This window comes from Cheilinus undulatus, linkage group 20 (assembly GCF_018320785.1).
Source record: "Cheilinus undulatus linkage group 20, ASM1832078v1, whole genome shotgun sequence".
In the NCBI taxonomy this organism is placed as follows: Eukaryota; Metazoa; Chordata; class Actinopteri; order Labriformes; family Labridae; genus Cheilinus; species Cheilinus undulatus.
Genome location: NC_054884.1, coordinates 22,646,010 through 22,660,636, shown reverse-complemented (window position 1 = coordinate 22,660,636; position 14,627 = coordinate 22,646,010). Strand labels below are relative to the sequence as shown.

General features: G+C 37.8%; 1 protein-coding gene across 1 annotated transcript; it reads right to left on the bottom strand.

Moving 5' to 3' along the window:
- Positions 1-2,122: 2,122 nt before the first annotated feature.
- Positions 2,123-14,128, bottom strand: fkbp10b (FKBP prolyl isomerase 10b). Its single transcript, XM_041816524.1, has 10 exons — positions 13,719-14,128; positions 13,350-13,495; positions 11,585-11,774; positions 11,219-11,364; positions 10,678-10,867; positions 10,417-10,562; positions 8,075-8,264; positions 7,848-7,990; positions 6,696-6,859; positions 2,123-6,455 (listed from the first exon to the last, which is right to left on the bottom strand). The coding sequence occupies exons 1-10, from the start codon at positions 13,913-13,915 to the stop codon at positions 6,261-6,263; spliced, it is 1,707 nt and encodes a 568-aa protein (XP_041672458.1). The 5' UTR covers positions 13,916-14,128; the 3' UTR covers positions 2,123-6,260.
- Positions 14,129-14,627: the final 499 nt, after the last annotated feature.

The following is a 14,627-nucleotide window of genomic DNA, read 5'->3' as shown; positions in this document are numbered from 1 at the left end:
ACTGATCATCATAAAAGAAAAAACAGGATTTACAAATGTATACCCATTTTTAATTAACATGTAATTTAAAAAAAAGATAAATAGGGTCATCGCCAAAGGCTACTGCTGTAAGGGGTTCTTCACATGGCAAAGATTGGAAACCCTTTTTCTACAGCGCCTATAAAAAGCATTCACCCCGTTGGATGTTTTAACCATTTGATCAATTTTATGAATTGATATTTATAAAATGTATACAATTTTTTTATTAAAAAAATGTCAAAGTGAAAACAGATTTCTACAAAGTAATGTTAATTAAATAAAAATATGTAATTGTAAAAAAGTGACTGCATAAAGATTCACCCCCTTGAAGTCAGTATCCACCTTTGGCTGCAATCTCAACACTGAGTCTGTGTGGATAGGTGTTTATCAGGCTTGCACATCTGAACACTGCAATTTTACTCCATTCTTTTTTTACAAAACTACCTGAGCTCTGACAGATTGCACAGGGATCAGATGTGAACAGCACCTTTCAAATCCAGCCACAAATCTTCTATTGGATTGAGGTCTGGGCTTTGACTTGGCCACTCTAGAACATGCACCTTGTTGGCTTTAAATATTTTTTGTGTAGCTTTCGCTGAATGCTTCAGGTCATTGTCCTGCTTGAAAATAAATCTTCTCCCAAACTGTAGTTCTCTTGCAGACTGAATGAGATGTCCTCCAGGATTTTCCTTATTTTGCTGTCATTTATTTTACCATGCATCTTTGGCAGCCTTCCAGGGCCAGCTGGCAAGAAGCATCCCCTCAGCATGATGCCGCCACCACTGTGCTTCACAGTGGAGATGGTGATGTGCAGTGTTTGGTGTCTGACAAACATAGTGTCTTGTCTGATGGCTAATAAAACCCATTTTGATCTAATCAGACAAAAGAACTTTCTTTCACTTGACCATGGAGTTTCCCACATGCTTTTTGGTGAACTCTAGTTGAGATTTAATGAGTTTTCTTCAACAACAGCTTTCTCTTTGCCATTCTCCAATAAACCTTTGACTGGTGAAGAACCCAGGCAACAGTTATTTTATGCAGACTCTCCCATCTCAGCCGCTAAAGCTTGTAGCTCCTTCAGAGTAGTCATAGGTGTCTTGGTGCCCCTCCTTACTAGTCTCCTTCTTGCATGGTCACTCAGTCTGTGAGGACGGTATGATCTAGGCAGATTTACACATGTGCCATATTCCATCCATTTCTTGATGATGGATTTAACTTAACTCCGGGAGATGTTCAGTGCCTTGGAAATTATTCTGTATCCATTCCCCGACTTTAACTTTTCAGTAACTTTTTCTCTGAGTTGCTTGGAGTGTTCTTTTGTCTTCATGGTGTAATGGTAGCCAGGATTACTGATTAACAAGTGACTCTACCTTCCAGACACAGGTCTCTTTATATTACAATAAACTTGATTCCTTTCATATTCATGTTGAAAAACATTATAGGTTAAGACAATGAAAACCTAGATGAATAAGTTTAGTTATGTACATGTGAACATCTAAAGGGAAACAAAGCAAAAATGGCCTCTAACAGCAATAATAAGAGGACATAAATAGATGTGTCATGTCCTGTGTCTGCAGTGTAACTACATGGGTCAACAACTTATTGAGCAAACGTCAACTTCCATCAGGACTCTTTTCCTTGACAGAGTTGTAAATGTTCTTTAAATAAAACTGGGGGTTCAAATCAGAACAGAGCATTTACCGACAAAGTTTATTACCATGGTGTCATAAAACACAAAACACCAAGTGATGTCAGGTACATTTCCTGGTTGAACTTTGTTACCACAGCTGTAAATATTTCAACAGACTAAACTCATAAAGACAACCAGTGCTAAAATAAGTAGAGAATATACAACCACTTTAGTAAGGCTTGCTAATATTCATCAAATGTGTTATTGTCAGTGTCAGCTACTTTTAGGGCAAAAGGCACATTTTAATATTCACTGAAACACGAGACACCTTCAAGTGATAGGGGCTGTTAGGAACAGGAGGGTCAAAGATAACATTCCATGCCAGGCTTTTTATGAATTTATTGCACTTCACAAAACATGCCACAGACCTCAAGACAACCAATACAAACATGTTTTTTGCAGGAACCATCTAGTATTATCCGAATAATGCAGCAAAGGAGGCTGTTTCAATGAAGCTCAGTAAGACTAAGTTTCAAAGCTTTGTGTTGGACCTTGATTTCAGCGACAAGTGTTATCAGGAAATGTGTCCAATAAAAAAACAGGTGGGACCGAGGATAACATGACCTTTGATTCAAGACGTCACAAGATGTTAGATAAAATTATCTCCATGCCTACAGTTAAAGATAAGGTAGAAAAAGAAAAGGGAAGATTGGAAAAAATTTAACAAGAAAATTTATTTTTTATCAGTGTTTTAAGCTTGGTTAAAAATGTGAGTCTGTGGTCATGTTTATAATTTCTGTCACATCGAAACAAGAATAAAGCCTTCACCCTTTCACCAGCCATAAAATGATTTTATTTCAAACTGACCTTGATCCCATTGCACTTCTCAATAGATACAACTTCCCTTTTCACACATTTCATCACATTACGTCAATGGAAAAATGATAGAATGGCTCAGAGATAAAACAGGTTATTTTTAGGTTTAATATGAAGTACGTACATGCTTATTTCTGTGGTTGTTGGCTACCAAAGACCACAAAAAGACTAAAGGTGTAACAGATATAAATTTACACTAGCTTAATCCAAGCTAGCATTAGTCTGAATTGTTATTCTTGACATTATCTCATGTTGAACAGCTGACTAGGTGCAGAAAATGATACAACCTAAGTTATGCATCCGGGCTTGCCTACAAATAGATAAATACAACCATCTTAAAAGTTGTCTATTTCCTTTATTTTCAAGTTAGCTTTTAAAGCTAGGCTGTTGCAAACCTATCTCAACTAGCATAAAATAAATGAGCCTCTCCTTTAGCCAAAACATTGGATTATAAGGAAATGCCTTCAAAACACTGTATTTTACCTCCCTCTCATTCCATTGCAGACTTAAAAGATTATCACACACTAAAGGTCTTCACACATTGGGCCCATTATTTTTGGATGTGTTTTTGTATCGGTAATCAAAAAAAAAAATGTCACAAATTCCAACCTTTCACACTGAGTCTGTTGTGTTTTCATTTGTAACTTCATCATTTGCATTAGACAGAAAAAAAAATACCAAGCATGACGGCACATCATCATTACTCAGCACTGCTCCTCCCTGGGTCCTCAGTCACAAACTGTCCTCAAGATATATAAAGGACACTCATGTACACAAAATAGTTCAATCATATGTATTAACATATATGCTCTATCATAGTTCTTTCTTAAAACCAAACAATCAACACAAGTATGAAAGTAACATTCAATATAATCAGGACTACAAATCCAAAAAGGGCCATTGTGGTCATCCTCTGATTATTTGTTTAACGTATGAATAACACAATGTTCCTCTGTATCACCAAGTCAAAACCTCTCTGACCTCTCTAACTTAAACTTGTCCTGTTGTTCATGGAGCCTCAACAGCGATCTAACAATTTAAAACATATACAATTTAACTCATTTAAACAAAATCTAAGCAAAATTTGTCACTGTGTATCTAGTTACTCAGTGCAAAACTCATTAACTTAACCAAACACTGACATTCTACTTCTACAAAAAAAAAGGTGCAGCTTATAATGAAACACTTTATTCCAGGTTAATAAGACATCTACAGTATACAGCATTTCTTCACCAGCAAGTTTTATGAACATGTTGCTGTAAAGAGAGTCAACAGGGGTGCAACACAGCATAATAATTGCCCTCTGTGTTCCCTTGCGTACAGTAAGTCCAAAGTCACCAACAGTTATGGCTGCACTTAACACCACCCAACCTGCTGTTCCAGACAATGACGGCTGCACTTAAGGCAAGGACAGGGCGTGACCATGCCAGGCAGCTGAGCGTGAGGTGGCAGTGCCAGTCCTATCTCTGAAGACCCTCTACTCAAAGTGGCACAAAAACAGAGTATTTTACCAAACAATTCTCTGAGCATCATTACATCTAAACCTTTCTGTTTAAAGTCAGACGAAATAAAAACAAAAGGAGGTGAAGTTGTTGAAGAAGTTTCAGGATCTTGTTGTTAACCCTTTATAGAGAACTCATTGAAATAAATTCAGCATTCAAGCTCTAGAATATTATTTGTGGAATCCCAAGTTTCATACTTTTGACCCACATGTGAAAATCAAGATCAATAAAGTAGCCATTTATGGTTTCTTTTCTGTTTATGGGGGAAAAAATGGTGGTACCAGTTTTATCTTATAATTCCCACAGGACACCTATAATAATCTCAAATATCACATATAACTATGTGAATTTTAGCAGTGATGACTCTCACAATAATAATTCTAACTGTCCTATTACATTTTTTTTTTTACAGAATTTGTAAGTTTTGCCTGAAAATGTAACAAAAAATATTACAAATACCCTCTTCCATTATTTAGAGATAACCTGAAAAATTTTAAAACAAATCAAAAAAGTTTGAAACTCCCAGTTAGTTTGATAATTTCCTTTATATAATATCTGACCATGTCAGCTCCTATTATATAAATGTAAGTGAATGATTAGAGTGATGGGCTGTCTGACCTGTGATGTTTTGATAAAGATGTGGATTCAATACTTACTTAAACTTGGAGTAACTAAAGACAGAGCACAGTCTGCTTAAGTTTTTTAATACATGTTAATGAAAAGTGTTTTTCAGCAACACACAGGGATTTAAGACAGCTTACAGCACTGTCAATGGCACTTCAGTTAGCTGGTTTTTCAGTGTTACAGCTCCACTCTGTGGCAGCAGGTCTTCACACATAAACCTTAGGGATATTACAAGCATGGTGAAGCCACTTAAATCATGCAAGTAAGGGCAATGTTCCACCTTTTTTTTTCTTAACAAGCTTTAATCACATGATAAACAATTATTTTGGTCTGGGAGTATGTATTTTTATCTGGAAGGTAAAGAAGAAGCTTAGTATAAAATTTTAAAGAAGAAGGCTGACACCTGGTTTAAAAGAGTTCTCATGATAAAACAAGATACAATCATGATTGCTGTCAAAGTTTCTAGCTGATCATGCTGAAGAATTTAACCCATATAAATCTGAATTACTTTGAATTGAGATCTTTAAACCAAACAAATTATTTAGACTTTATAGCACATTGAGAATATTGATGTTAGTTTCAGTTTAACAGCTAATTTAAAAAGGCTTATTAGTATGTAATAGTCTGGAAAATATTGCAACTTATATACGACACTTAATTACACTTAATCTCCATTTATATTTTTACATTGCAGTAAAGCTCTAAAGGCTTTTTAAATCATCTATTAATGCTTTAAAATGGCATCATTACAAATTTTTACCAATCTCATTTTGAATAACTTTTTGCCCCTTTCAAACATACTAGTGACAAATGGGCAATGCAAAGATGCTTATTGGAAATTTGTGGAATTTGACTGCCATGGACGTGGAATCTGGCCAATATGTCTGCTTTGCAAAGTTAGGACCAAGTAACAACAACAGGCTCCTACCTCACTGAAATTCAAGAAGGACTGTTTTTTACTCATTTATTAGTCACCATTCGTTCATTGGTGTCCTGGTCTAGCTGCTCAGAACTCTACTTTTCATCTGATCCTGCATCCCTCTTCACCTCCACCAGTGTCTGTCCTATTCCTGCCGTCAGGCTCACCACCCCTTCAAGTACATGAAGTCATCATGATTGAGTCTAGTCGATGGCATTGCATATACGTCTTTCATCAAAATGTGGGAAATAATTAATTGTTCATTCGTATTTAAGTCTCTCCTGATTAAAGTCTTTTTGAACATTTTGAGGACTACTCCTTTAAAATTTCCAAAACTTTAAAGGACGATTTACTGGGATTTTTTTTTCCCTTTGGTGCTCAGTTTCCTTAAAATTCAGCTGGAAAAAAAAGCAATTAATTTTCTTTTTCTTACAAACATTTTAATCAATGACACTATCAGGGACAAATCAAGGTGCTTGTTTGGTTTCGGAAATACAACAATCAAAAACAAACATACAAAACAAAACTCAACAAAAACAACTCTTTGCATAGTTTTCTTTTCAGTACTAAAGAAAGCTCAATGTGGTGCAGAAAGTAAGAAACTGTGATACTTTGTTGAAAAAGTTGCTTGATGCTTGTTTTGAAGGTGTTTGGGCTTATCCCTGAGAGAGAATGAAGGCATTTGTCCTCATCACAACTCGTCATGTGCTCCTGCTTCCCGTTCTTTGTCTTCATCTACCTTCAGTTTAAGTTCTTCAGGCGTGATTTTTCCATCTTGATTCCTATCCTGGTTTTGGAACATGTCGGTAATAACCTGCTCCATGATCAGTCCGGGTTTGATACGACCTTTGCCCTCTGCAACCTGCAGTTTGATGAACTCGCCAAACTATAAGAGTCAGAAGATAAAAAAAGAGTTTAGTGTGGGAAGAAGCTTCATCATAGTTTAAAAATCTGAGATAAAATCGATCAACTTCCTTCAACCTGTGTAAATGCAATAATCCAAATAGGTTTGATAATTTACTACAACATTAAAGGAGTGATCAGCGGTGGATAAATGAATAAGTGAAAGATCAGGATTTTCCTTCCCCCCTGGTGTTAAGTCCTTTATTTAAAAAGATCACCATACCTCCTCCTGGGCCACCTCTTTGTTCTTGTCAAGGTCAAGGGCTTCAAAAAGGTCAGCGGGGGTGTCCTGGAGCCACACAAACAGGTAACCTGGCGGCACACCCTTCTCGTAGCTCATCAGTTCAATATCAAAGACCAGCACAGCACTGCTTGGCACACCAGTGGCTGGTGGCAGAAGAAAAACAGTGTAATTTGGATTTCCCATTTTGTGCTCTTGGAGGTATATGCATAAATTAAAACAACTGTCTAGTTCCTTGGTTCTCAACTGGTGGGTCGAAAACCAAAAGTGGGTCACGAAGCCATTTTCAGTAGGCTGTGTGAATGTGTGCCTGGAAAGAAATATGTGGCAGAAAGTCAATAACGTACTTTCATTTTGAAGGATATTTCTCCATCTATTTATTCTATCACATCCTTTGTTCTACGTCAAGTCCACATTGCCCCTTTAAACATTTGGTTATGATTGAAAATTAAAGACATTTGGCTTGGTGGTTACTAACATGATCTGCTGAGAGCAATCTTGTGACTGTAATGTGAGAAAACGTTAAAGTTAGAATAATAAAAAGTTCATAATCCATAACTTTCTACTGTTGCACAGGGATTGAAACCAAATTAAACATTAGAGCACCTGTTGAGCACTAAATGTTTTAAAAAAACTAAGGATCATTCCAAAACAATATAAAATTGTTGCTTGTGGCTTACAATATTAAAAACACCATTAGACAAAAAAAATATTTTTTTCCATTTATACATTCCTTAATATGGGGTTTCAATTTAATGACCTGCAGCCTAGTAGCAGACAAGAGTTCTTCTCTCAACTACAAACCAAACTGTTTTTTTCTTATGTTAAATAATAGCTGAGTGTTATAGTGTTAGTTTAAGTTGCTTTAAAGCAAAGACCATGGGTTTTGCCATCACTGCCCCCACCCTCTGGGACTCAATCCCCCTCCATATCAGAAACTCTGACTCTCTGCTCACTTTCAAACAATCACTCAAAACCTACCTGTTTAACAATGCATACGACTCCTAACCATTCATGTTTTTCCTCCTGTCCCATTTGTGTCGTGTTTTTGTTTGTTCTGTAAAGCGTCATTGAGTTTCCTAGAAAAGCGCTATATAAGTCTGATGAATAATTATTATTATTAAAGAGTCTCACCTCCTTTTTCTCCGTGAGCGAGGTGAGGCGGCACCGTTACCAGCCTCCTCTCGCCCACACACATGCCTCTCAAGCCCTCATCCAGCCCGTCGATCACCTTGTCAGCACCCAGCACTGCATCCTGAAGGTTCTCGTAGTCGTGTCTGAGGATGAGATTGGTCACATATTTGATGTTTTGCTCTAAAGTTCCTGAAATACTAGCATTAAAAAATGCTCGGGTGACTCACGAGGAGAAGAGCGGCGTGCCATCTATCAGGGTGCAGTTGTAGTGGTAGCGAACTAGATCGTTCACGGCAGTAGTCTCGTTACACACCTCAGGTTTGTGGGTGGTCTTGATGTCCACGCTGTCGGCTGGGTTATGGAAGTCGATGACGTGAATGTCGAACACTAGGACTGCAGAAGGGGGGATGACGTCGCCTGGAAAGAGAGATTCACATTTCACCTTTACGTCATCTTCATTTACAGTTAATTTAGGAACTTACTTTGTCATTTGCTCTTAGACTAATTAACTTTTTAACAACTTCATTTACAAGTTGAGTGCCACTATAGGAACTTCATTATTGATTAATATCTTCATTAATTACCTAGGTGATCGATATTCTACAAAACGAGCTAAATGTCAGAAAACTACATCAAAAAGACACGTTATTGTTTGCTCTGTCCATGGCAGTCAAATTCAAAATTTACTTTCTCTTTTAATGACATTAATCTCAACAAGGAATGAAATCCTTAAGTCAGGCATCACCAAATCTAGACCCAGTGGCCACTGCTCATCCAGGCTTTAGACAGAAGCTTTATGAATTCATGCCTGCTGCCTTTTCTCCTTGAGGTATAAGTTTGAGTAAGTATTTCACTACTTTACGAACATTAAAATAGCTTAAGAATAAAGAATGTTGTGCTGCTGACTTTACCTGTAAAGAACTATACTAGCTTGCCAGCATTATCTTGATAAAACAGACTACTACTGACACCAGTGCATGCTACATTATTTGCCAATGTTTGTCAAACAGTTGCTGCTGATCTGATGGCCCTATGTCCAACTAACACTTGTTGCATCCCCTATTAGAGGAGATTTTAATAAATATTTTTGCAGCTAAAACTTTTTCTGCATGCTGTTTTAAATCTTTATGATTAACCACAGTTTTATATAAGCTTCTAAAAGGAACCCTGCATGATCAGACAGGTTCATCTTGTTGGATAGATATTTGTATGTCTCATATACTTAGTGAACTAAAAAACTCACTAGATATCTGCATTTTGAGTCATTTGAGTTTATAAATGAACCAGGAGACCGCCATCTTTTGGTCCGAGCTGGCGCCATGATGTCACAGTTCTGTGGTGTGATCCTCACTGTTCCTCTGCAGTAACCTGTTTCAGGCTGGCAGCCATTGTTAGGGCTGATCTTAGAAACACAACACGTCTAACGCACAGAGGATTCTAAAATTTGAGGTCTCTTCTATTTTGTATTTGCACCATGAGCAGTTATCTGTCCATCTAGACAGGAAAATGATAAATACAAAGCCATATTTACCTTGTTGTAGCAAATATGTACGTCCACATGGGTAGAAAATGTTTGAAATCTGTTTCTTGATGAACCAGATGAAGGCCATGAGCTAAAATGTGTCTGTTTAATGAAGTTGTTCCCCGAACTTCTCTTCTTGATGAGGCTTTCTGTTTTTCCACAGATAAAGTTCAGATAAAGATAAACACAGAACGAAAGGACTTCCAGATTCTGCCTTTCAAGGTAAAAGTCCACTTTAGCATTTCTTTGGAGAAACTTCGTTTGTATGTACATAATACTTTTATTTTGAAATGCTCCAGGCACACTTCCACTATATACTGTCACTTGTAGTGAGCTTTACTGATGTAAAATTTAGAAGAATGACAGAGCTTTGACAGCAGGGAGACAAACCAACATGCAGCAAACTCATGGCAGCAACAGCTGCAAGCAACAAAAGCGTCTGAAAAATGGTAACTGCTTAGCAATGGAGAGGAGCGCTGCGGAACCGTGACGTCACACTAATGTGACGCGGATCAAAACATGGCAGTCTCCTGGTGAGTTTATGAGCTGAAATGAACTCAAAATGCCGATATGTGGGATATTTTGTTAGTTTTTTAGTTTAATATACATTTGAGACATACAAATATCTACCCAACAAGATGAACTTGTCTGATCATGCAGGGTTCCTTTTAACTAAAAACTAAATAAAAAAAAACTGCAGTCCCTTGAGTGTCCACTAGGGGGTTGGTTTCAAAAGTCCATGCAAGTTCCATTAACACCAATGTTTAAACGGCCAATTTGGCAACAGAATTAAACATGTTTACAGCCTGCTAAGTGAATAAATCTGGTATTAGTATGCATTGTTACTCACTGCACATAGGAGAATTTATTCATAACTCAACTTTTTTGGTTATAGTAAGGCTAAGAGCTGTGCATACATTTAGATTTGGGGGCCTGATATGGCCCTTGGACCATACCCCCAATTTAATGATGACTGGTCTTTGGTTTATATATAAGAGCCAATAAACTGGGCTGACAATTCACCAAGTTGCAGCATCAGTGGCGTACCTGCTCCCTGCTGTCCGTACGCCAGATGTGGAGGGATGATGATTCTCCTTCTCTCTCCCATGCAGACTCCCAGCAGACCCTGGTCCATTCCTGCAATCACATACCCCATCCCAATATAGGTGTTGTATGTGCTGTTCCTCTGGTAGCTGGTGGCAGTCAAGAAAGAAAGAAAAAAAGAAGTTAATTTTGATGTAAACATTAAAAGTTCAGTCAGAATTGCATCCATCAGTTAACATCAGTACTGGGGCAGCAGTTTTATACCTTGTGTCAAAGGTGACTCCATTTAGGAAAGTACCATTGTAGTGGTATCGGATGTAATCACCAACCACAGACTTGCGTGTGCACGACTCTGGCACCACCTGGTTCTCGACAGAGATGTTATCCTTTGGGTTATGAATGTCAACCAATAGGACATCAAAGACCAGGGTCGCCTGAGAGGGGATTTCTTTACCTGGTTGCAGCGTTAAAGGAAAAGGTGTTTAATCATGAAAATTTGTTGTAGGACTGCCATGATACTAGAAAAACATTTTTTATGTGATTCTGGTTAAAATGAAACCCTATGCATTCCTGCTTCAATACCACAAAGATAAATAAAGATGTTCCACTCACTATTGGGTAGTTTCTTGTTTTTAATCACTACAATCTCACTCCTGCACTACAAGCCCATTGTGGGTCTTTTTTCTTTTTTTTTTTATCAATTTTCCTTACATTCCAGGTAATCTTGTTCTTAATGTTTTTAATGTTAAAAATAAATGATGAAGTGATTTCAATGATTGTTCTGTCTGTTATAGTTTGTACCAACCTGATCCCTTTTCTCCATAGGCTTTGAAGGGTGGGATGACGATATGTCTGATCTCTCCCACGCACATGCCTAGCAGGCCTTCGTCCATGCCCTGGATCAGCCAGCCCTCGCCCACAAGGGAGTCTTGGGTCTGCTTCCTTGTGTAGCTACGTAGGGCTCATACAAGCGCAAAGTCAGACACACAACAAACCTGGATAACACAATATAAACACACGAGAGCTGTCATGCAGACATGGCTTCAATGCGAGATAAGAATGTGGTTAAGCATTTAACGAGACTGCAGCAAAAATGTAAGGGCTAAACATGCCTTAGCATTATTCATCATCAGTTTATAAAGAGCTTTACACATGCCTGAGCAGAATTCACCTGGAATCAAAGATTGTGCCATCGAGCAGAGTGCCGTTGAAGTGGTAGCGCACAAAGTCGGTGCGCATCACAGACCGTTTGCAGTCTTTGGGAGTGATGATTGTTTTTGAGACAACCATGTCAGCTTTGTTCCATAAATCCAGCAGATGGATGTCAAACACAAGAGTGGCATCAGGAGGAATGATGTCACCTGGAAACAAGTTAAAGGAACAGCATCATCCACGAATAATGCACTTAATCATAATACTTTCTTACATTAGCAGTCCAGCTGGAGAAGGAAGGTTGCATTGAAGTCATAGCTCACTCAAAAATATGTTATGAACTGCTTTAAACAGAAACATAGCTATGGGAACAAGGAACAAAGATAACTGTATTTTTATCAAGCCAATACCGACTATCTTAACAACTACTGAATGGATTTCCATTGGGCAAGGATGTTAATGGTAAGTCAACCAAAAATAAAACATCACCACCCTTGCTAGCTGAATTACTTGTGGGTAACATAAAAAAATATTGAGATTTTCTAAATGTAGGCTCACAATGACCGTTAACTGTTGTCTCTAAGCTGTAACTCAGCTGTGCTGGTCTGTGTATCTTTTTATATTTGAATTCATGGTCCTCAAAAGTGGCATCAAAAACACTGGTTACCAAAAATATTAATGTAAATGGAATAATGAGGGATGCACAGATGCATCCCAGTTGAGATGACTCTCCATAATGTCCACATAAGTTTAAGTTATTTGCTAGAAAATTTTCAAGCATGGTCATGGAAATTGAAGGGGATATGTTTCACTTTAAAATTTTGAAGTGAATTTGCTTGGATTTTTTTTGTATCTTCATGTAAATGTGGTATATATGTTTGGATGTGTGGGAATTTGTTAAGTATTGGAATTTCCACTTGTGGGACTTATAAAGTAATATCTTTCCAGACATTTTGATGGATATTTGGTAAATATAGTTTCATTTTTTAATTTAAATTTTAGTTGGATTTGGCTTTTAAATATAAGGTATTTTCATGTCAATTTGGGGAATGTATTTTGAAATAAAAATATTGTCCTTTGAGATTTTCAAAAATTTCATGGAAATTTCAGGAAATGGATGTTTGGAGGAATGTGTAGGCTTATGACAGAATTTCACCAGAGCAATTTGGGAATATTTGCAGAATTTTGGGGTATTTTTGTGGGATGAAAATCTCCATGTAAAAATTTTATTAGAATGTAGCTGTATGACTGAATTTCACCACAGCAATTAGGGAATATTTTTGCAGAAATGTATTTTTTGTGGGATACTTGAAAATGGTTAAGAATTTTCACAGACGTTTAGGACAATTTCTTTGATATTTTATAGAATTTGTGTGGCTGGAAAGTAAAGGAAAATACCCAAGAAATTTAGCACATAGAACAAATTTTGATCATGCTTAGCCTTAACCTGTGGGAGATCTGTGGACATCAAGCTAATGCTTGTTCAAACACAAGGCTGAACTTTTAAACCCATCACATCCTACTAATCTTAGATAAATATAAGAAACTAAAAATGTATTCCAAACAAAAGCCATTGTCTCAGAGGTTAAGATGTGGTTACAGCAATATTGCAGGGTTGGCTGAGGCTAACTGGTTGAAGGCCCACCACCTTTAATCAGGCCCAGAAATCACAGCAACACCACTGGATCTATCTTCTGAATGAATCAACATCCACTTCATCAGTGTGCATATTTTTCTGTTCAACTTCCAAAGCATGCAACTTGCTGTATGACATTTGTCTTTACCTGCACCGGTGCTGCCATAGGCCAGGTGAGGAGGGACAGTGACGGTCCTGCGCTCGTTCACGCACATGCCCTGTAGACCCTTCTCAATGCCCGCTAGGAGCCTACCCTCCCCGATCTGAGCCACCTTGGCCTCTCCTCTCTGATGGCTGTAAACCAAAAACACGCACCAAGGAAATGAAGGAAGTAGGTCATAGCTTTCTGGGAAATGTAAACCCTGGAAAAACACTGTTAGGTATTTAGATATATCTTGTAGACTTTTGACTAACTTTGACCTAGACTCTCCTGGAATCTTAAAAAGTCTGCAGCCACTTTATGGCCTCTGCAGACCTTTTCCATTGGAAGTTCAAACAGGATACTCCAGTGACTTACCTCGAATCAAATGTTTTCCCGTCCACTAACGTGACGTTATAATGATAGCGGACATGATCTCCATTTTTTGATTCTCTCGCACAAACTTTGGGTATGAAGTATCTGTCCACGACTACATCTCCTAGCACAGGACTGGGATTAGACTCCACAAAAGACCACGTAAATAAGAGGAAAAGGCAAATGCAGCGGGGAAACATCTTGCAGAATATCGTCAAATAGATTACAGTGATTCAAAATATTAGACAAAAAAATATCGCCACAAAAAGAATAAATTAGAGGCCCGCTGGGTTGTCCGTGCTTTGCGTAGACACTGCAGATGTGGAGAGCAGCACAGCGGTGGATGAAGGCTGTAAACGTGGACAATCTCCAGGTTGCAGTGAAGACTTTTTACCAGGGGGGAGGAAAAGTCTGAGCTGGGAGTGGGAGGCGCCGATGTAAAGGCATCAAAAGTAAGAACTATTTCCGCTACAAAATAAAAGAGATCAGAACAGACAGGAAGAAAGTACATTTCGAAATAAAGCTCAAGTGGCTGCCTGGACATGGGGTTTAAATTTGTTTTAGGCGTAAAAATGCGTGTCCTGGTGGGAAATATTTTTTGTCTTTTATAATTAATCATTTTTGTCCTTTTTTGGACTTATTTATTCATGCTTCTTTTAGCTCGTTTCACCAGTTTTTTCATAGATTGTTGCCACATTTAACCAGTTTTACTGAATTTTGTCAATTTTGGCCCCTTTCTGCAACATCTTTTGCAACTTTTATTTTTTTCCCCATTTTGTGCTACTCTGTTGCTGTTTTTTTTTTTTTTTTTTTGCCAATTCCTGCAATTTTCTACCCCTTTCTTCTACTCCATACCCATTTATGCCATTTTTAACCATTTTTCTCCACATTCTTTGCATTTTTTCCCCATAT